The 22,677-nt window shown below is 52.2% G+C and overlaps 3 protein-coding genes across 3 annotated transcripts in view; all 3 read left to right on the top strand.

The window, feature by feature from the left end:
• Positions 1 to 22,677, top strand: part of LOC139049029 (uncharacterized) — a 75,113-nt gene that overhangs the window by 50,921 nt on the left and 1,515 nt on the right. The window lies entirely within an intron of this gene.
• On the top strand, positions 2,021 to 5,220 carry LOC139048990 (uncharacterized). Its single transcript, XM_070524006.1, has 2 exons — positions 2,021 to 3,666; positions 4,824 to 5,220. Exons 1-2 carry the CDS (start codon positions 2,269 to 2,271, stop codon positions 5,130 to 5,132), a joined length of 1,707 nt encoding a protein of 568 aa, XP_070380107.1. The 5' UTR covers positions 2,021 to 2,268; the 3' UTR covers positions 5,133 to 5,220.
• On the top strand, positions 10,701 to 13,867 carry LOC139048989 (uncharacterized). The gene is made up of 2 exons (XM_070524005.1): positions 10,701 to 12,461; positions 13,511 to 13,867. The coding sequence occupies exons 1-2, from the start codon at positions 11,064 to 11,066 to the stop codon at positions 13,817 to 13,819; spliced, it is 1,707 nt and encodes a 568-aa protein (XP_070380106.1). The 5' UTR covers positions 10,701 to 11,063; the 3' UTR covers positions 13,820 to 13,867.

The raw sequence follows: 22,677 nt of genomic DNA, 5'->3' as shown, positions 1-22,677 counted from the left end.
GGTGGTCAAAATTATTCCTCAGGCTTCCAACTGCAGGGTGAGTGAGTGAGTAAAGACTTTATTTAAAAACAAGGTATTGACGGATGACCTTGTTGTTAGGCAGCCACGAGCCCCTGGGCCCGGGCGGCTTCTTCAGCTCTCTCGATGACCTTGGCCTGGGGGTCAGGGTCGCAGCTGAGCAACCCGGCCTCCCACTTCTCAGTATTACTTATTTCGTGATTTGTGTGATTTTCGGCTGGACACGACCACATGTTATGCAATAGATGCGCTTTTTGCTTACAATGCTTACATGTATTAGGGTATTGGTCCGGGTAGTAGTAGCGATAGGCTACGGGGTTGGGGAAGCTGTTCGTTTGAAGACGTCTCCAAGCTACTTCTTGTCGCTTGTTAAGCTATTTGTGTGCTGGCGGTTACACAGCTGCCCTGGCTAACCTGTAGTGCTGAGTTATTTCCTGGTAACTGACCATGCGATAGGGTACTTCATGATCGTATCGGGGTTTCGGCACCTAACGCAGTGAAATTTATTTTTAAATCGAGCTTTGCGGCAGGCTCATGAGAAACGCGCAGCGCAATGTTGTCATGTTATCTCGCGCGTTAAATAACACGGAGAAAGAGATTACTTAGGCATCAAAACTGCACGACAAACACAGATGCGCAAACACGTCATCCACTCGCCGTGGTTGCTCAGTGGCTATGGTGTTGGGTTGCTGAGCACTAGGTCGCGGGATCGATTCCCGGCCAAGGCGGCCGCATATCGATGGGGGAGAAAACACCCGTGTACTTAGGTTTAGGTGCACGTTAGAACACCAGGTGGTCCAAATTTCCGGAGACCTCCACTACGGCGTGCCTCATAATCACAAAGTTGTTTTGGCACGGAAAACCCCATAATTTTTTTTAAACACGTCATCCATGACTATGAATTCTTAAAACACTGAATATTTTGCAAGCCGCGCATTTCCGAAAGCATGAACATCAATAGCGCACCCACTCACGAAGGGAGTGAGCTGTTTGTGTTTCAATCTGTGTCGCCTTGTTTTTGTCCAATTTTGTTGCCCTAAGTTATTTTTTTTTCTTGTGACTACTGTACAATCATCGCAATGCTCTAACGAAAACTAAATTTTCTGACTTGGCGCATCATCTTATCGGTGTCGCAGTGTTGTTAACTTGTCCTTCGTTAAAAAACCAACGAGCGCGCTTAAGCACGAAGTACCGCCAGCAATAGCCCTCGCCAAGCGCTAATATATCGGAGCATTTTGCATGAACCCGACAGAAACCGGTCCAGTCGGCTTCTCCTTCTAAAAGTGGCCTGTTGAGCTCGTGCAAACGCTGGCCGGTCGGCCTGAACGAGCATCAAGTCGGGCTGAGTCGGTTCGACTGCACGAGGTCGACCCAGTTCGACCGGTTTTCAGCGCGCATGTAAACGCTCACTGGTCGCGCTGCAGCCGGTGCTGAGACTTAAGCCGCAGCAGTGTGACGTCACGACTTATCGGATGTGCAGACAAGAAGCCAACCTAATCATAACGAGACGACCCATGAAACAGAAGCTGTTGCAGAGGGCTACAATAACCGGAAGTCCAGTTCCTACGCGCTGATGTCTCGGCATGATGCTACGTGCCGTCACTGTTCACTTGTCACCGCCAAGTTCATGTAAATTCGCGCGTGGTCACCTCAGCCTCGATCAGCCCGATTTTCGGGATAACGTGAGTGCCGCCTGTGACCTGTAAGTGTAACCTTTAACCTATAGCCTCTAACTTATTAGGTTACAGGCTACATCGCTTGAAGCTGGCTCCCGTGTTCTGCAGCCACACATCCATTGCTTCGGTAAAACCTTATCTCGTGTAGCGTATCATATCCGCGAGTTCGTGCATCTAAATTTTATGCTGTAAACAAGCAGCCATGTGGAAGGGGGTGAAACGAGCGAACGACTTTGTCACTTCTGCTACTCTAAATCGCTGTTCGCCGCTTTGAACAATAATCTTTGCTGAGTGAAGGTGTAGTAACACGTGCGCGCACCTTTCGAGTAGCGCACGCCTTCGCTAATCTCGCTGACATATTTTCTTTGCATGCGTTGGGAGTGACGAGAGCGCCACCGCACCCACGTGACATCAAGTTGTGCATCACGTGTGCAGCGAACATGTGTGAACGGTCGCCCGTAACACTCGGTTAGCACAGTCGCATATACCCGTCCGTACGGCCGCCCCCCTCGAGCCTCTATAATCGACGAGTGTGAACAGCTTCCCTAACGAGACACGTCCCGGGAGCACCGAAATGACGCTGAGACTGAGCCCCAGCCTACGTTCGTCTTCAATGGACGAGCTGATAAGAACTACGAGGTCGGGAGAGCCCATCCGCGAATTGGACCTCACAAATTGCATGCTTCTCGAACCCGAGGTATTGCCTCGGCACATCGGCAGATGTAGGCGACTCCAAGCCTTGCGGTGCGTCGCCTGCCCGCTCAAGCCGAGCGCCCTGCTCGGTTTATTGCTGGAGCGGCTTCCGCATCTGAAGGAAGTTGAGTTCTCCCTCGCGGCTGATACAGACGTGGAGTCTGAAATAAGGCGCGTGCACTACATGGCGTCGCAAAAGCCAGGCGCCCTGGCTTTCAATCTCCGCCGCATGTACGCTGAAGTGAGCGGCCATATGAACTTCAAGGTCCTCTGCGCGCTCGTGCGCTACTGCCCGAAGCTGGACGAGCTGCGTGTTCATTTGGCGCGCGGAATCTTCATCAACGCGCTCCTGGAGTGCAACGTCGTTTTCCAACTTTGCGCGAGTATGGAAACATTCGCGTTTTCTTCCGAGGTGCCAGCTTCCGTTCGACTGCCGCCCGAACCATTGGAGTTCGTGAGCTGCGCCGCCGTCTGCGGTAACGTCTGCTACCAGAAGTCAAGCAACATGTGGAACTGCGTTCTACTCCGGGAACTCGTTGACGGCAGCGTTGATCCTCTCCTTCTGGCGCCACAGCTTGTCGTGGTTGCCGTCCACCACGCAGAAGGCACCACGGCGGAATGGATTCGTGTGGCCACCCTTGGACACTACTGGGCAAACGTGAGCCAACTCTGTCTTCTGCTACTTCCGGCACAGCCCTCCGACGGTTTTTACGCGACGGCTGGCGCCGCGTACCGCGACAGTCTTCGCGACTTCATCTCCTTCAAGCTCAAGCAAATCGTCGAGCTTAACCTCAGCGCGTTCCACTTCGGCCCCGACCTCGACTTGACGGCACTGCTCCAGGACCGCTCGCTGGAGCATCTGCAATCCTTCTCGGTGACCCCTTGCGGGCTTCGCCGGCCGTCAGCTCTGCGCCGTCTGGCGCAGAACTGCCCCGAATTCAAAGAACTGGACGTGCGCTTCGATCGGCGGGGTAGCTTCGTTCGGTGTGCCGTCTGCGAGGGTGAGTTCGTCCTCGATCTCGAAGACATGCTGCAAATGTACGACCGCGCTCCCGTCTTTCACAATGTTCTTGCCAGGCTGACTCTCACTGATGTGCATGACCGTATCTCCCTTCGGTTCGTCGAGACCTGCCCAGCGGTTTCGGTGCGCCTCTCAGACTGCCCGAGTCTCTCGCACCTAGGCTACCCGTCTTTGGGACAGCTGCTCGCCAGAAACAGCTTGCTGAGTTGTCTCGTGCTTCGGCACGATGCCTTGCCCTTCGGCGAGGCGTGTCTGTTGGTGAGTCGGGTTTGAGCAACAGGCTTTTCTTGCCGCGAGCACATTTAAGGATGGTTCCGTACCCTAGACGTGTCGGTGGCGCAGGAAGTCAAATTGCCTCGTTTATTTATCTCCTCACCGAGTTAGGTAGTGTGCAAAATACATGAAAAATGGTGGAGGTACAGGTGGGCATAAAGCGTACTACCCGTTCTTTATGAGGATAGCTATAGGGGCTTGTTGGTACGGCATAATTTATTTTGTTGTAGCGCAAGCTGAACAAGGACAACAGAGAGGCACATCTGACGCTCACAGAGCTGTTTGTCAGATGTGGCTTTCGATTCTTGTTCAGCTTGCCCTACATCAACACAAGATCCCCGAATTGTTTATTGCAAGAAACGAAATGAAGCCAACATATGCGTAAAGTGATCGCTAGCACCACCCGAAAGGGCGGAAACTTCTACAACGATTTCGCCACCACTGTGACATAAGAAGCGCACACTTTCCCTTCAGAAGCGGGAAAAAAACATACTCTCCGCTGTGCATTACTTGTTCAGTATGAACCAACTAATCCGCAACAAAGTACTTCTGCATTAGGTTTACTGCGATTAGGTATCTTTCATGACATAAATGCTCAAGGTAACTACATAATTACACTCGCAGAGATAAAAAGAAAAACGGCTTTCGAGAGCTAGCCGCTTCGCCAGAACAGGCCATCAATCCCTATCATAAGTTAAAGCAATAACACACAACCTATTTGCTGCCTTCAAATCCTTTACGGTGCTTAGCACAATTTCTGAAAGCTTAATTTCTCTTTAAAACACTTGCCGCATAAGAAGACAACGACGGCTTACATAAGGGCAACTGAAATGGTTTCGGGAAGACGTCCTATGCTGAAACAGCGAAAAATAACCTGACGGGATTAAAGAGACACACACGTCCTGTTATTTCGTTATATTTGTGCTCAGGTCATGAGCTAACCAGCTCAAATGCATCCGCTGTAAAATAATTTTCACCTTAAAAACAGGGATTTAAAATTGGAAATGTCTATCGCTCGCACATTGCATCCTTTCTATTGGCGAAAGAATGCGAGTTAGACGTTTACACCCTTCTTAAATTTTTGGAGGTCTAAATCATTCACGAACGTAATGCAATTTCCCGCGGGCATCGTTCCGTTCCAGGAAAACATCTCCCGCATCGCCAGCCTGCAGTACCTGTGCCTTCTGTCGGCGGTGACGTTACTGGACAATGTCGCCGAGGTGTCCGTGCTGGCGTTCAGTGATCGCCTGAAGCCTCGCATAAAGTGTGTACACGTTCACTACCGAAGCTGGAACTCCGGCATCGAGAAGCGGATCACGTGGGTGAAGCAGGCTGGCGCTCCAACCGGTGGCGTCCTGGTTCGAGACGGTCCCTGCTTCCTGTATTGTTCGACGGCCACGTTCATAGGACTCGCCAAGCCATTGAACCGTGACTTCAAAGAGATCATGTAGATAAATGCACGGCCGAGACGTAAAAGAATGTCTTAGATACACGTAAATGTGCCTACAATAATACAGCTTATTTGCTTTTTCATTCGTATCATCGCATATGTGTGCCTTATCCTTTGTTTATTTTTCTTCACTCAGTGTCTGAACTCGCGCTAAAAGGGCCCTGCAAACACTTATAGGAGCCTGTTAAATAAATCGCTCTAGTTGCGAGGCAATTTTTCCGCAACGCATGAGCCGAGAATTCCTCGCTTTTCTAAAGCGGGAAACGTACAATCGAGCGTCACGGCAGGCACAGGTGGCGCTGCGGAAACGCCGCTCAACATGAACCTCTCAATCTCCAAGAGTAGCGCCAACTACTTCCCCCCAACCTCGCGCCCTCGACAGTGGCGCCGCCTATGCTGGCCCTGCTGTAGAAGACGACGGCTAACGCGCTACCGGAGGAAATCTGCAGAAAAGTTCATTCGAGCCCTGCGTGGCAGTTTTTGATGCGAGGTTGTCTTCGTCGGTCGCAAACTTGCCTTAATAATGTTGTGTTGGAATCGCTAAAGAAAAAGCTAAAGAAAGGGCCGTTATTTGAGACATAAAGCGCCCGCACATTGAGAGTTCGTGTTGCTGAAACACGACGCATGGCCACGGTGCGCTCAAACACGCGCGCAATTACCTCAGTTAGAGGTTTCGACTGCGTGAAAGTATGTGTACGTGGTTCCGTAACTTAATCTACGTAAATGCCGGATACCTTTGTGCTGCCGGCGCGTGCGAGATTCCAAATGCCTGGGGCCAGCAATGCCTAGCAACTGGGCCGCTTCTACTCCGCGCCTTTTACACAGGTGTGTAGGTCATGCACGCATTGCGGCGGCCATGGGAACCATTTTCACACGTGCACAGTATTGATAATTTGAACAACGTACCAGCGCATGTAATCGTTTCTTTTATTTAGCAAGTACGCACTTGACTGGACAAATTAACACTGGTTCCGAACATAGTTATCCATGTCCCCCCTCCCTCATTAGCCCCAGTAAGTTTTATTCAAGAGCTCATTTTATATCTGTAGACTACGTCTCTCCATTCTTTTGACTTGTGTGTTCTGGAAGAGGAGCTGCGTTGCTTTAAATGTAACATTCAAGGTACACAAGACAGGGAACGAAATGAATTCTTGGATTTTACGTACCAGAAGCACGATATGCTTATAGGCACGCCGTAATGGGGGACTCCGAATTTTCAGCAGCTGGGGTTCTTTAGTGTGTTCCCAATGGACGGGACACGGGCATCTTTGCATATAGCGCCCATAAGAATGCGACCGCCGCGGCAGCGATTCGATCCCGCGACCTCCCGCCGTCAATTCGTCTGCGCTGACTTTCGTCGCACAGCGCCTGCAATGGCGGTCGGAGAACCGTGCACAGAAAAAAGTACGCAAAAGAGCAACGCGTTCTTCCACATGACACAGCTTGGCCAATGGAGGTGCGGAGGAGGCTGGGGCGACAAGAGGCGTGGAGGAGGAAACACCGGCGAGAGCGGAGTGGTGGGAAGATCTACGAATGGTGCTGCTTTTGGAACATTCAGTGGTTTTAAGTGAACAGAGCCCTCAGTGCTGCGCTTCTCGGTTTCCGGTACTACAAGGACTCAAAACACGGCCTCCGAGATCGGGCGGCGCATCTCGGAGGCGATGTGCGAAGCCCTGTTGGTGAATGCAGTAGAGAAGGAAGCAAAGTTGTATACCCAGTGCGAACACTGCGCACGAGAGGATGCGCAGGGTACTCAGTCAAAAGCTTTACAGCGAAGCTGTATACCTCTACCGTCGAAGGATATTTTCGTGTCGTTACGGTAGGCAAAAAACTCTCCGGTGTAGGTGAAGAAGGCGTTAAGCACTCACCATACGTAGGCCGATCCCGAAGATAGTGCAATGACGGGCCGACCCGCGGGGGAGGTGAAGCAGGTGTTAAGCAGTCCCCTTACCTGGGCCAATCCCGAAAATAGTGCCTTAACGCGTGACTTAACTGGGACCTGTCATGTTAACCACATAATAAATTCTGCTAATCGTATATTCTAGATTATCTACGCCTCCACTTCTTCCTCGCCCCTCCCTCTATTAAACAACTTGTAGTAGATGGAGCCCTAGTAGATGGAGTATGCCGATGCTATTTTCGACCCCCACCACAATAACCGTATTAACGCCATCGAGTCGGTTCAGAAACGCGGGACACGATTTATGCTGTCAACTTATTCGTACAATTCAAGCATCTCTGCACTAAAGGCCCAAAAAAACTTACCCTCTCTAGCCACACGCCGTAGAATAGCACGTCTTAACCTTTTTCATAAAGTTTTCTATTCCTTCGCTTTTGACAACCCGTACACGAAAAGACCACCACGCCCCCCCCCCCCCCCCCCCCCATCGCATTGCCCCCACCAAACAATATAACACCGTATATCCCCCACAAGCCCACACAGTGACTTTTCAGCAGTCACTTTTTCTACGCACAGCACGAGACTCGAATGGCCTGCCCACCCAAGTTGACACTATCATCGACCCACTTGCATTCAAGCGGCTCATTGAAAATATCCCTTCGTAATTTGTAGTATCTTTCTTTGTCATTACCCCCCCCCCTCCCTCATGTAATGTCTCAAGGAGAGCCCTTTCAGGAAATAAATAAATACCTACCCGACCCACAGTGGAGGTGAAGCAAGCATTAGGAACTCCCCACACGTGGGTCGATCACAAAGCTTGTGCAATGCCGGGCCGACCCGCGACACAGGTCAAGCAGGTGTTGAGCACTTCCCATACGTGGGTCGATCCCGATGGTAGTGCAATGCCGTCCCTACCCGCAGCGGAGGTGAATCAGGCGTTAGGCACTCCCCATGTGTGCGCCGATCCCGTAGATAGTGCAATGCCAGTGCCACGCACAGCGGAGGGGAAGCAGGCGTTAAGCACACCTCAAACATGGGGCACTCCCGAAGATAGTGCAATGCCGGGCCAACCCGCGGCGGAGGTGAAGCAGGCATTAAGCACTCCCCATGTCTGTGCCGATCCCATGCTCATGCTTGGTGCTGGGTTCAGCTTGCTTTTCAAGGAACGCTGGTATGCCTTGTCATGCATACCTCTGTGGAACACTCCTATTGCGGAAAAAATATCATTTAGGACACTCTGCCCATTTCCCGTGCTCTGCAAAGCGAGCGCCACAAGAAGACTTATTTCAAATGGGTTGCACTTCGGCGATCCTGCAATTCGGCGCGAGCTTCACTGCCAACGAAGTTCCCTACAACTGCTGCACAAAACTTTCGGTCTCACGGCTATGCCTTACTCACGCGTGCCCCTTTCAACAGTCAGTGCTCCAACGCACACTCGACAAACAGCAACTTCCAACAAGATGTTCACGGCGTCCATGTCTACAATCGTGTACGTCGTGGGAGAACTCTCGGCTCTGCACTCAGTCGCGAGGCACATCGTTTTTCGTTCTGTTGCCGAAAGCGACGTGAGTTCAGAAATTATCTGCAGGGCTCGCTGCTCCCGGATGGCACAATCTAGCACTCGTCAAAAAAGTTGAATCAAGCCTTGTGCGTTGGGGCGGCACTGCTACGTCGTCCTGTGGGGCCGCTATCGCAACTGCCGGGACAACGTCCAAGGCGTCCGCGTTGTTTGCCAGCGCGCCTTCCATAGAGACGTTTAGCTTGTACGCTATTCAGGTAAACGGGAGCGGTTTGGGCGGATTACCGGATGGTCGGGGCGTAAACGTGAGCGGTGAAGCCGCCTGGTGTTGTAGAGCTCAACCAGACAAACGCATAGCTAAAACTGCAGTAACTCACCATATCCTGCTTCGCAACCCGTGCAAATTTTTGGCAGCGGCGTAATTGTGAACACGATTACGCCAGTGTCGAAAATTTACGCCAGCAGCTAAGCAGAATATAGTAATTAGCTCTGTGTTTGTGTGGTTGAGCTTTGCGCCACCAGCTGGCGCCACCAATCTGGCCGCTCAGGTTGGCGCCCCCGCTAAACCGGAAAACCGCCCGCGCTTGCCCGAATACCGGACACGCTAAAAGTCTCTAATGTCGAACTACCTGCCGAGGTCATCATCGCAACTGTCGGGGCAACGTCCAAGGCGTCCGCGTTGGCTGTCGCCACGCATTTTGTCGATGTCGAGCTCTCTGCTGCCGTTTCGACGCTCGCTATCGTCTCCATCGATGGCATCGCTACGACTCTTCGCGGCACATTCTCGACTGTTTTTGCCGAACCGGTTCAGGGTATGGAATTTTCGATAGTCCTTAGGCATAGCGCTCGCGGGGGTTCGATGACAGTCTATGACAATATGGCGACAACCTCGTTCGTGCCAGGCGCCCGAGACGCCATCGAAACTGCTAACAGCCAATTACAAGCCGCCGTTTCGTCACATGTTGGCTTCGGACCAATCGGACAGCAAGATTTCGTATTTCTTTCTTGTTCGACAGCGCTGCGCAGCGTAGATTTGAATGCTCGCGCTTGGCGGGAAAGAAAGCCCGAAGGATGCATTTTCGAAGGAGACCAGTATGGCCAGGCTCCGGTGAACGGCTGCGAAGTTACGAACGGCGCTGAATTGGTTGCCTTGGGGCGTTTCACCCGCATTAAACTCGCGCCGTCAACTAATAAAGCTTCAAAAGAGTACGCATTTGGGCTGGTTGGTTCATGATTACGAGCAATAAAAACAGCGCTAAACGACGGGACGTGTAAAGGGACACAGACAACGGCTTACTTTTTGGCAAAACTATGAGTTTTCAGGCGAAAATTTTTTTTCGAGCAGGTAAAGAATGATGTGCTGAACGCGATTATTACAAAATTGAAGAATCGACATCCTGGTAAATTTTTGTCTTCAAGACCCGTGTCCCCGTTTATTAGGCAGGATATCCCGCCGGCGATATACTGGTGATACACTGTAAAAACGCTAATATACCGGGCCTTTTGCATGAACCCGACAGAAGCGGGTCCAGTAGGCTTGTCGGGCTGGATGGAATTGGCCTCTCGAGCTCTTGCATACGCTGCCCGGTTAACCTGAACGAGCGTCGAGTTGGACTCAGTCGGCCCGTCTGCACGAGGCGTGGGTAGACCCAGCTCGACCCGTTTGCAATGCGCATGTAAACGCCAACTGTAGGGGGCTGTAACCGGTGCCGAGACTTGCGCGGGAGCAGTCTGACGTCGCGATTTATGCGCTGCGCAGCAGGAAGGCTACCATGACACGGCGTAAAGGCAAGCATCCAACCTAATCACAACGACGCGACCCATGAAACAGAAGCTGTTGCAGAGGACTACGATAACCGGAAGTCCAGTTCTATACGCGCTGATGTATCGGCACGGCGCTGCGTGCCGTTGTAAAGCGCGCGCGGTCACGACAGGCTGGATCAGCCCGATTTTCTTACTGTCGGGTGCACATAATTGTAACCTACAAGGTTTGAGGCCATATCGCTTGAAAATGGCTCCGGTGTTCTGCCACCACACATGCATTGCTTCGGATGAAACCTTATCTCCTGCAGTGCATCACATCCACTAGTTCATGTACCTGTAACCTCATACTGTGTACAAGCAGGCACACAGAAGAAGGCAAAACGAGCGAACAACTTCGTCACTTCTTATGCTCTTAATCGCTGTTCGCCACTTTGAACAATAACCCTCGCCGAGTAAAGTCGGAGAACTCGGTTGCGCACCTTTTGGGTAAAGCATGCGCCTGCGCGCATCTCGCTGCAATGTTAATTCTGCACGCATTGAGGGTGACGACAGCGCCGCCGCACCTGCGTGACGTCACGTTGCTCACTCGTAGTGTCACACGACTACAGCAGGCATCTGGCGAAAGTCGATCGTAAAGCTCGGTCAGCACCCTCAATTTTTCCCGTTCCTTGGGCCGCACCAGCCGAGCCTCTAATTCAACGAGTGCGAATAGCTTCCCTAACCAGGCACGTCCCGGCAGCACCGCAGTCATGCTGAGTCTGCGCGCCAACCAAGGGGTGTCTTCTCTGCGCGAGGTGCTTAAAGTCGTGAAAGCGGTGTGGACCATCCACGAATTGGACCTCACAAATTGCATTCTCGTCGAACCCAAAGAATTGCCTCTGCACATCGGCAAATGCACGGGACTCCAATCCTTGCGCTGCGTCGCCTGCCCGCTCCGGCCGAGCGACCTGTTCGATTTAATGCTACAACGGCTTCGCTATCTGGCGGAAGTCGAGTTCTCCCTCGTGGCTGAGTCGGACGTGGAGTTGGAAATAAGGCACGTGCAGCAGAGCGCGTCGGAAATGCCAGGTGCCATGGCTCTCAATCTCCGCCGCATGTACGTCGAAGTCGGCGGCTACCTGAACTTCAAGCTCCTCTCGACACTCCTGCGCTACTGCCCGAACCTCGACGAGCTGCGTGTCCATTTAGTGCGCGGAGCCTTCTTGAACACGCTCCTGGAGTGCAACGACATCCTCCAACAGTGCGTAAATTTGAAAACATTCGCGTTCTCCTCCGAGGTGCAAGCCTCCAATCAACACCTGCCGTCCACACCATTGGAATTCATGAGCTGCGCGGCCGTCTGCGCCAACATCACATACCGGAGGTCGACCAACTCGTGGAACTGTGTTCGACTCCAAGACCTCGCTGTCGACAGCGTTCATTCCCTCATTCTGCCGCAACAGCTGGTCCTGGTTGCCGTCCACCACGCAGAAGGCACCACGGCGGAATGGATTCGCGTGGCCAGCCTTGGACACATCTGGATAAACGTGCGCCAACTCTGTCTTCTGCTATTTCCGGCACAGCCCTCCAATGGTGTCTACGCGACGGCAGGCGTCGCGTACCTCGACAGTCTTCGCGACTTCATCTCCTCCAAGCTCCAACGAATCGTCGAGCTTAACATAAGCGCGTTCCACTTCGACGAGGACCTCGAATTGACGTCACTGCTCCAGGACGGCTCACTGGAGCATCTGCAATCCCTCTCGGCGACCCCTTGCGCGCTTCGCCGCCCATCAGCCCTGCGCCGTCTGGCGCAACTCTGCCCCGAATTCAAAGAACTGGACGTGCGCATCGATAGGCGGGGTAGCTTCGTTCGGTGCGCCGTCTGCGACGGTGAGTTCGTCCTCCATCCCGGAGACAGGTTGGAAATGTGCAACAGCGCCACCGTTTTTCATAATGTGCTTACCAGGCTGACCCTCAATGAAGTTCATGGCCGTATTTCCCTTTGGTTGATCGAGACCTGTCCAGCGGTTTCAGTGCGGCTCTCAGACTGCCCTAATCCCTCGCACCCAGACTTCCCGTCTTTGGGTCAGGTGCTCGCCAGAAACAGCTCGCTGAGTTGTCTCGTACTTCGGCACGATGCTCTGCCCTTCGGCGAGGCGTCTCTGCTGGTGAGTCAGGTTTGACCTACGGGCGTTCTGTGCAACGAGCATATTTAAGTATAGCTCCGTACTCTGAACGTGTCGACGGTGGCGGAACTGAAATTTGCTCGTTTATTTCTTTGCACAGTGAGTTACGTACTGCGCAATATGCGTGAAACACGATGAAGGGAGACGTAGGACAGAGCGCAGACTACCAATGGGTTTGTTGCATGAAAAGACAGAAAGTAAATATACAGTCAAGGTAATCGCTAGCGCCACTCAGAAATACGGAAACATTTACAATCGCCTTGCTGCCACTCGGGCAGTAGATCTGAACACGTTTCTTTCAGAAGCGAAAACAAGAAAAACAGATTCTGCTCGGTGCGTTTCTTGTTCAGTATGAACCAACTAATCCGCAACAAAGTACTGCTGCATTATCTTTACTGTGGTTAAGTACCTTTCTTGAGATAGATGCTCAAGGTAAAAATATAGTTACGCGAGCAGACACTGCCACCCTCTAACCGCAGAAGACAAGAAAGAAAGCTGCTTTCGAGAGCTAGCTGTTTCGCTCAGAACAGGCCACCGATCCCAACAATAAGTTCCTGCAGTAACACACAACCGATTTGCTCCCTTAAAACATTTTAGGGTGTTTCGATGAATTTCTGATATTATTTCTCTTCATAAAATTTACCGCACACAAGAAAATCAAAGTGTTAGATAAGGGCAACTGAAATTGGTTCGGGAATACGTCATACGTCATAGGCTCTGCCCCTCCAATGGTGCACGCAGTTGCATCGTTGCTTCAGTCGAAACAGCGCAACATAACACGACAGGAAAAGGGGACAGACACACGTTCTGGTATTTCGTGATATTTCTGCTCAGGTCACGAGCTGGCCAGCCCGAATGCGTGCACTGTAAGATAATTTGCAGCCTTAAAGAAAAGATTTAAAATGTGTCTATAACTCATACCCTCACATGATGTTTTTCGGCGTAAAAGTGCGAGTTGAAGACAAATTTACGCCGTTATGAAATTGTTTAAGAATATAACGTAATTTTCTGCGGACATCGTTCCATTCCAGGAAAACATCTCCCGCATCACCGGCCTGCAGTATCTGTGCCTTCTGTCGGCGGCGCCATTACAGGACAATGTCGCCGAGGTGTCCCTGCTGGCGTTCACTTCCTGCCTGAACCCTCACATAAAGTGTGTACACGTTCATTACCAAAACTCCACCCGCGCCACCGAGCAGCGGATCACGTGGATGAAGCGGACTGGCGCTACCAGCGGTGGCGTCCTGGTTCGAGACGGTCCCTGCTTCCTCTGTTGTTCGACGGCGACCTTCATAGGACTCGCCAAGCCGCTGAATCGCGACTTCGAACAGATCATGTAGCTGAAGGAACGGCCGAGACGGAATAAAATGTCTGAGATACGCGCAAAAGTGCTGCCTACAATAATGGAGCTTATCATTTGCTTTTTTTCATTGCTATCTTCAATATGTATGTCTTATGCCTTGTTCATTTTATCAATAGCTATTTTTCATTCGTGTCTTCGAATATGTATCAACTCGCGCTGAAGGGGCCCTGCAACGCTTTTTTGAGCCCGTTAAGCAAGCCGCGCTGGAAGCGAGACGCGTAGTGCGCGCCGATGGACGCGCCTCTGGTGGCGGCCTTGCGCAGAACACACGGGAGAGGAGCCAGGCGCGCGCCGTAGTTTGTTGTGTCGTTGATAGTGCTTCTGTCTTATTCCTGTTTTCAAAGCAAAATAGGCAACACCCTTCACATGTTTGGGGTGGCCAATGCTTCAAGGAATGTCGAAGAAGAATTTTTGCACGGCGGGGGGCTCAAACACCGGCGAAAACGTGCCGGCGATACGGTTCTAATCACTCCCGGCAAAGCCTCATCAGCGGGAGCAAGGACAGCAAAAATGGATCGTCGCTTCCGCGGGAAATTTGTTGTTCTCATCCTTTCCCTTGTCCCGTCGGTGTTTTATTTTTTTTTCCACTCCATCATTGTTAGATGCGTAAGCGACGAAGTTCGTCTGCAGTGCAGCATGCTGTTTAAAGGCATTTCGTAATGCTCGGAATGCCGTTTGCCGCTTATATTGTTTTCCGCTTCTTTACCGCGTTGCGCTAGCTAGGCAGCACGACTGCACGAGCTCATCGTGATGTATGGTAAAGCTACTGAAGTTTGCAAGAACTGAAATGGTTGGTATTTGTGGCCCGGTAAATCGTCGCACCAGCTTTTGCGCACTTTGTGGTTTTACATCTATTTTATGCGTTTCTTCGTACATGTTTAACTGTTGCTAGTTGCTCCATGCATAACTCTTGTTGATTCTTTTGAGCTGCGAGGTTTTCACCCTGCCTCCTTTCTAAAGGGTATAAATCACGCAGTGTCTTATTGGAATGATACCAAGGAAGTGCTTCTTTAACAGCTTTATTCTCTTCTCCCGAGGGCATCTTAGATATTGTGGTTTCTTTTGGAAATGTGTTTAGAAAATAGGTAGTCCAGAGCGAGAATTGCTAATAGTTGCTGCATATGGTATTCTTGCTCCATTTTTCGCTGAAAAGTTCGCGTCACGTTTGGGAAGTCACCACACCTCGATGCTGCCTGAGCAGACTTAACAGGCCGAGCGATTTGTTTGTTTCACAACGTAGTCCCATCTTGCATGTGAATTTTGTACTCAACTGAATTCTTTCTTCTTATGCTCACGCTGCAGAGGACTAAACCAGGCCTTGTCGACAGCGCTCATCTACTTTGCCTGGCGCTGCTCCGCCTTTAAATATATCGTGTAGCACCTCTCTCTAGCAATATAAGAGAATCTACTGAAAAGTTAGTCAGGCATTAGTTTTGTACGTTTCCAAGAAGCTCCCTTGGGGGAATTGAAAATTGAAAACACTGCAGCGGGAACGGAGTTCATCAGCGTATGCAGCAGGATTGCATCGGCAGTACAGCACTAACGCGCGTTTTTATTAACCCGTGCGGTTGGTGACTTCGTTGACTAGTGTATGCGTTTCCATAAATAAATTACGGCTGGCCAGTTGGTGCATGTTGTGTCGTTGTGCGGAAATACGGGCGAGAAGAAACGGAGTGGACAACACAGAGGCTCCCTTACAACTGAAGCCTAATGAAAGGTTTTCCAGGAAGCGGAGCGCCGCACATGCGCAGTCAAAAGGAAGATACAAAGCTCATGCATGATCACGTGCAAACCTTGTAAAACATACCGCCCAGGGAGATACGTCTTTTCTTTATACGTCAAGCCAACTGACGGGACACTGACACACGTGGAACACTGTGCCAGCCTCAATAATTTCTCTCGCTAGTCAGTCATTAGACTTGTTTACCATTCGGTCCTGTCCACCCCATTTCTTCCCACCCGTATTTCTGCTCAACGACACTACATAATATCGGGGTGTTTTGCGTGAGCCCGAAAGAAACGGGTCGAGTCGGCTATTCTGGTTGGAATTGGCCTGTCGAGCTCGTGCAAACGCTGCCCGGTCGGGGTGAACGAGCGTCGAGTCGGGCTCAGTCGACCCGATTGCACGAGGTGCAGGTCGATCCAGCTCGAGCCCGTTTGCAGCACGGATGTGTGGCCTAGGGTTTACGCATCGACGACGAAGAAATAAAGAAGTTATTAGTCAGCGCCAGTGTGTGTCGTATCTTTCTTTCCTGGTCCGTCTTAGGTGTTTGAGCTGTAAGTTTCAGTTCAGTTTAAATGTAAACGCGGACTGGCCGGGGCTACAGCCGGCGCTGGGACTAGCGCGGAAGCAGTGTAACGTCGCGATTTATGCGCTGTGCAGCGGGAAGGCTACCATGACACGGCGCAAAGACGACCACCCAACATAATCATCACTACGCAACCGATGAAACAGAAGCTGTTGCAGACGGCTGCAGGAACCAGAAGTCCAGTTCCTACGCGCTGGTGTCTCGGCACGACGCTGCGTGACATCGTTGTTCAAGATTTCTCAGAAGCGAGTGCATGTAAAAGCGCACGCGGTCACGTCAAGCTCGATCGGGTTCACATAAGTGTAGTCTATACGGTTAAAGGCCATATCGCTTGAATATGGCTCCGGAGTTCTGCAGACGCACATGCGCTCCTTCGGCAGAACCTTATCTCGTGTAGTCTATCATATCCACGAGTTCATGCATCTATAACTTTATGCTGTCAAAAAGCAGGCATACAGAAGAAGGCAAAACGAGCGAACAACTTCGTCACTTCTTATGCTCTTAATCGCGGTTCGCCGCTTTGAACAATAATCCTCGCCGAGAAAAGGCGAAAAATTCGGCCGAGCACCTTTCGGATAAAGCACGCCTTCGCGCATCTCACCGAAATATTTCTTCTGCATGCGTTAGGGGTGACGACAGCGCCACCGCATCTGCGTGACGTCACGTTGCTCACTCGTAGTATATCACAGCTGCCGCAGGCACCTGTCGAAAGTCGTGCGTAACACACATTTAGTACCGTCGCCTTTCCCTGTTCGTAGGGCCGCACCACTCGAGCCTCTAATTCAACGAGTGTGAACAGCTTCCCTAACGACACACGTCACCGGAACACCGCAGTGATGCTTAGTCTGCCCGCCAACCTAGGGGTGTCTTCTCTGGTCGAGCAGTTGCAAGATGTGGGAGTGGCGTGCGCCATCCGCGAAATGGACCTCACGAATTGCATTATTGTCGAACCCAGCGAATTGCCTCTGCACATCGGCAAATGTACGAGACTCCGATCCTTGCGCTGCGTCGCCTGCCCGCTCAGGTCGAGCGCCCTGCTCGGATTAATGCTGGAACAGCTTCATTATCTGGCGGAAGTTGAGTTCTCCCTCGTGGCTGACACGGACGTGGAGTCTGAAATAAGGCACGTGCAGCAGTGCGCCTGGGAAATGCCAGGCGCCCTGGCACTTGATCTCCGCCGCATGTACGTCGAAGTGAGCGGCTACGTGAACTTCAAGCTCCTCTCCGCGCTCCTGCGCTACTGCCCGAAGCTGAACGACCTGCGTGTTCATTTCGTGCGCGGAGCATTCCTGACCGCGCTCCTGGAGTGTAACGACATCCTCCAAAGGTGCGTCAATTTGGAAACATTCGAGTTCTCGTCCGAGGTGCCAGCCACCATTCAACGCCTGCCGTCCACACCGTTGAACTTCATGGGCTGCGCGGCCGTCTGCGCCAATGTCAGATACCGGAGGTCGACCAACTCGTGGAGCTGTCTTCGACTCCAAGACCTCGCTGTCGACGGCGTTGATCCCCTCATTTTGCCGCAACAGCTGATCCTGGTTGCCGTTGTTACGACTTTGTACCGCTGCACCACGATTACGACTTTCTGGTCCCGTAGCGCTCGTCACCCGTTTCGTGACAGAGCGTTGGTAGCGAAGACTCCGAGCCAGGCGTCGATGAGAATAACAAAAGGGACTTTATACACTATATACAGGTCATTGTACAGGACAAGATCGGATCGGCACTGGGGCCGAGAGCTCACACAGACGTGACTGTTCCCGTACGGCGACGTCCGGCGAAAACGCGTGACACATCTCACCCCAGTCGGGAGCGACACTGTCTCCCGGTGGGTCGGCGGATCCGGTTTTCGAGGCGGCCGGCTCGCGGCTTTATACTCCCCGAGAACCATTGTCACTCAAACGGCCCAATACAAAGTCAGCACTCGGCGGTCGTCCGAGAGGTCCAACCAGTGACCGCGCTGGCCACCCGGTTCAAAGTTCACGCGCGCGGTGACCCCCAGGCAAAAGGAGGTGCGGCGCCGGGCTGTCTGGCACTTGCTGACACTTTTGAACACGTTGCCTGCCGATGCTTCTCCCGCAGGACACCGCTGCCTGACGGCTCAGCATCTTGACTTTTCAAGGGAGAATTAGGGCGCTCGCAGGATAAATTCTGCATCTTGCAGATTCGGAATCCGGGCTTGTGGTAATGGCACAACAGCATCCCCGCCCTCAGATAAGGCGCCGGGAAGACGAGCTACCTCCACGTGACTCGGATGCCAGGCGCGTACGTTCGTCAGGCTCGTCCAAGTTCACGTCCAGTGTCGGGACGCCAGGTAACTTCACGCGCCCAGGTCCGACTCGCCAGGACAGGAGCTCTGCTCACCGCGTTGTCGCCAAGGCACCTTGACCAGCTCCGCTCGGGTCATTCCTAAGCCCTTGCTTCTCGCCACTGGTCCCGGTTGGTCGTTCTGCAGCTTGCAAAACCGACCGGCAAAAGGCACCACCCAACACGAACAAGTGCCCTCTGTCTCCCGTCAAACACCAGACAAAGCCATAATCCAAATCAATCTAACTAAATTGCTATCCCTCTTTTTGCTCCCGCTGCAACAAGAGGCAGGTGTACGATCTGGTACACAAGGATCAAACAACCAGTTTTCAAATCAACAACACACAAAATATCATGAACAATTAATAATCAGCAATAATAACGTCAAATAGAATGGTCCCCTTGAAATCGCTTGGACCGAAAACATACTACTGAGGAAGCAAATGAGGTCATTCATTTTTCCCGGCGATATTTTCGCGGAATCCGAAGCTGCTTATATTTGCGACCCTGCTTATCCGTGTAGCGGCGGTACAATAAGCCAGATTCCTTGTAAAATGAAACCCTCGTTTTTTTCACTCCCCGTTTGACGCTCTTCCTCAGATCGGCTAATGAACAGTCTTCCTGTTGCTCGCGAATCAGACTTTCTCTTTCAACTGCAGCCTGCTCCTGCCAGCTGGCGGAAACCGGAGCGAGTGTGGAGCCCACGTCGCCTAATTGCGGCGTCGCGTCTATATCGCGGCTAGCACTGCACGCGTCACTCCCACTCACTTCCAGGACCCGCTCGTCTAGGCCAGCCTCCGAGCTCTGCCCCTCCCGTGACTGCTCGCCACTCAAGTTACCTTGATCAGTCCGTGTGCCGCACCGCCTTTCGCTCACCGACTCAAAGTCAAGTTCCCTCGACAGCGGGCGCGCTTTGGATCGCGTGAGCGCCATGTACGCCACGTCGGCAAAGAATGATTTGCCCTGATCCTTCAGCAGCTGCTCCGAGTTATTTGAGAAGAGGTAGGAAAAGTGCTCCGGGAGGGCGGCTGACATAACGGCTTCGGTATTAAGTTTCCCAAACGCTCCTTCAATGATAACCGTTGCGATCGGTAAACAGACACTCTCCTCCTCGGCCACTTGCCGTATCCTAGCACACTCTCCCGTAAAATCACTCGAGGAGACGAAAGACGGGTGAACAACGTCCATAGTTGCTGCAGAGTCCCGAATTGCACGGCACTTCTTGCCGTTTACCTTAATTTCCTGCACATAGGGCTCCAATAGACGTATGTTTTTGTGAATTTCCTGTATCGTTGCAAAAGCAATTCTCTCTGGGCAGCTTGCAGCGATGTGCCCTTGCTTTTTGCAATTGTAGCAGGTTAACGGTTTCCGTTTTTCAAAAGAACGCGTCGTATCGTTTCGCTGTTTCGGACCATCGTCATCGTTCTGAGATGCATCCTGTCCTTCCCTTACAGTTTCTTTGGGAAGGGACTCGTCTTCCCGAAACTCGCGACGCGTGATTTGCTTCCGTTCGTCGGGCTCCCTGGAAAACCCATCTCTCCTATCAGCTTTTTCTACGCGCACTGCCTTGCTCTGCAAGCTGCGGCGGGTGTAATACTCTTCCGCTAACTCCGCTGCCTTGTTTAGCTTAACCTCCTTTAGCCTATCTTGCAGCCAGAGCCCGACATCCTCATCAATGCAACGGTAGAACTGCTCCAACGCGATGCATTCGACGATTTTGTCGCGGTCGTCGTAAACCTCTTCGCCCTTCAGCCTTTCCACCAGGTCGGCTTTTAGACGAAACGCGAAGTCAACATTCGACTCCTTGCCCTTTTTTGCATACCGGAAGCTCTGCCGGAAAGCTTCGGGCGACAATTTGTACTTCCGCAGTAGCGCTTCCTTCACATCACTGTTGCTCTCAAACGCCTCTTTCGATAAGCAAGTTATTACGTCTGATGCCTCCCCAGGAAGCAAGGCTAACAGATTCTGTGCCCAGAGGGATCGCTCAATGCCATTCCGTTCGCACACGTGCTCAAATTTCACGAGGTATTTGGCCATATCCTCTCCGACGACAAAGGGTGGAAGTTGATCGCGTATTCTTGGACCGTTAGAAGTTAGATTAGGCGCCGGCGAGTTATTTCGGATCTCCAACTCTTTCATTTTAAGCTCGTGCTCACGTCGCTCCCTTTCTGCCTGCAACTCCCGACGTTCCTTTTCTTTCCTTTCCTCCCTTTCCTCCTCGCGACGTTCCTTTTCTTTCCTTTCCTCCCTTTCGCGACGTTCATTTTCTTTCCTTTCCTCCCTTTCCCGACGTTCATTGACATCCGCCCAGGCCTCTGCGGCTTCCTCAGCCGTTACGTCCCCGGTCCTCATGACCTCAAGGATCGCATTCTTTCTTTTGGTTGAGCCTAACTCAATGCCCAACTCCTCACAAATTTCGAGAAGTTCCTTCACCTTGTACTTCTCCATCGTTCACACTGTCCTCCTGCTGTTTACCCTTTTTGAATATACCTGCCGTACGCTACTATAACACTACTAGTAAGACATATGCAAGTATTTCACACACTGCCCGGTTTACCCGCTCAGCATCCCCTGGTTTTCAAAACACTCTTACTAGGCTTGAAACACACAAGGTTATCACAATGCAACACCAAATCCTTCCCTAAGCTACTATAACCTGTGTCAGAGAAAGTCTGGTGTTTCAGGTAAACTTCAGGCACTCACCGCGCCGAGGTAGCTGATGCCGGTCAATCCCGTAGCTGCCATCCACTGTTACGACATCCTACCGCTGCCACCACTGTTACGACTTTGCACCGCTGCACCACGATTACGACTTTGTGGTCCCGTAGCGCTCGTCACCCGTTTCGTGACAGAGCGTTGGTAGCGAAGACTCCGAGCCATGCGTCGATGAGAATAACAAAAGGGACTTTATACACTATATACAGGTCATAGTACAGGACAAGATCGGATCGGCACTGGGGCCGAGAGCTCACACAAACGCGACTGTTCCCGCACGGCGACGTCCGGCGAAAACGCGTGACACATCTCCACCCAGTCGGGAGCGACACTGTCTCCCGGTGGGTCGGCGGATCCGGTTTTCGAGGCGGCCGGCTCGCGGCTTTATACTCCCCGACAACCATTGTCACTCAAACGGCCCAATACAAAGTCAGCACTCGGCGGTCGTCCGAGAGGTTCAACCAGCGACCGCGCAAGCCACGCGGTTCAAAGTTTGCGCGCGCGGTGACCCCCAGGCAATAGGAGGTGCGGCGGCGGGCTGTCTGGCACTTGCTGACACGTTTGAACACGTTGCCTGCCGATGCTTCTCCCGCAGGACACCGCTGCCTGAGGGCTCAGCATCTTGACTTTTCAAGGGAGAATTTGGGCACTCGCACGATAAATTCTGCATCTTGCAGATTCGGAATCCGGGCTTGTGGTAATGGCACAACACCGTCCACCATGCTGAAGGCATCACGGCGGAATGGATTCGCGTGGCCGGCCTTCGACACTGCTGGACGAACGTGCGCCAACTCTCTCTTCCACTATTTCCGGCACAGCCCTCCAATGATGATTACGCGACGGCAGGAGCTGTGTACCGCGACAGTCTTTGCGACTTCATCTCCTCCAAGCTCCAACAAATCGTCGAGCTTAACATAAGTGCGTTCCACTTCGGCCAGGACCTCGACTTGACGGCACTGCTCCAGGACGGCTCGCTGGAGCATCTGCGATCCCTCTCGGCGACCCCTTGCGGGCTTCGCCGCCCGTCAGCTCTGCGCCGTCTAGCACAGAACTGCCCGGACTTCAAAGAGCTGGACGTCCGCATCGAAAGGCAGGGTAGCTTCGTTCGGTGCGCTGTATGCGAGGGTGAGTTCTTCCTCTATCCCGAAGACAGGTTGGAAATGTACGACAGCACCCCTGTCTTTCGTAATGCGCTTGCCAGGCTGACTCTCACTGACGTGCATGGCCGTATCTCCCTTTGGTTCATCGAGACCTGTCCAGCGTTTTCGGTGAGGCAGTCAGACTGCCCTAATCCCTCGCACCCAGACTACTCGTCTTTGGGACAGCTGCTCGCCAGAAATAGCTCGCTGAGTTGTCTCGTGCTTCGGCACGATGCCCTGCCCTTCGACGAGGCGTCTCTGCTGGTGAGTCGGGTTTGAGCTACGGGCTTTCTGTACCACGAGTATACTTAAGGATAGATCCCTGCTACGCACATGTCAACGGCGCCGGAACTGAAATTTCCCCGTTT

The sequence above is a fragment of the Dermacentor albipictus genome, chromosome 8 (genome assembly GCF_038994185.2).
Source record: "Dermacentor albipictus isolate Rhodes 1998 colony chromosome 8, USDA_Dalb.pri_finalv2, whole genome shotgun sequence".
Taxonomy (NCBI): Eukaryota; Metazoa; Arthropoda; class Arachnida; order Ixodida; family Ixodidae; genus Dermacentor; species Dermacentor albipictus.
Note: the sequence above shows the minus strand (reverse complement) of the source record. Positions and strands in the feature narration are given on the sequence as shown.

What these genes read in the sequence shown, in the direction of transcription:
- LOC139048989 (XM_070524005.1), top strand. Translation starts at nt 11,064, where the DNA reads ATGCTGAGTCTGCGCGCCAACCAAGGGGTGTCTTCTCTGCGCGAGGTG. An exon ending in TCGGCGAGGCGTCTCTGCTG is followed by an intron (nt 12,462 to 13,510) that starts GTGAGTCAGGTT and finishes GTTCCATTCCAG; the next exon opens with GAAAACATCTCCCGCATCAC.
- LOC139048990 (XM_070524006.1), top strand. Translation starts at nt 2,269, where the DNA reads ATGACGCTGAGACTGAGCCCCAGCCTACGTTCGTCTTCAATGGACGAG. An exon ending in TCGGCGAGGCGTGTCTGTTG is followed by an intron (nt 3,667 to 4,823) that starts GTGAGTCGGGTT and finishes GTTCCGTTCCAG; the next exon opens with GAAAACATCTCCCGCATCGC.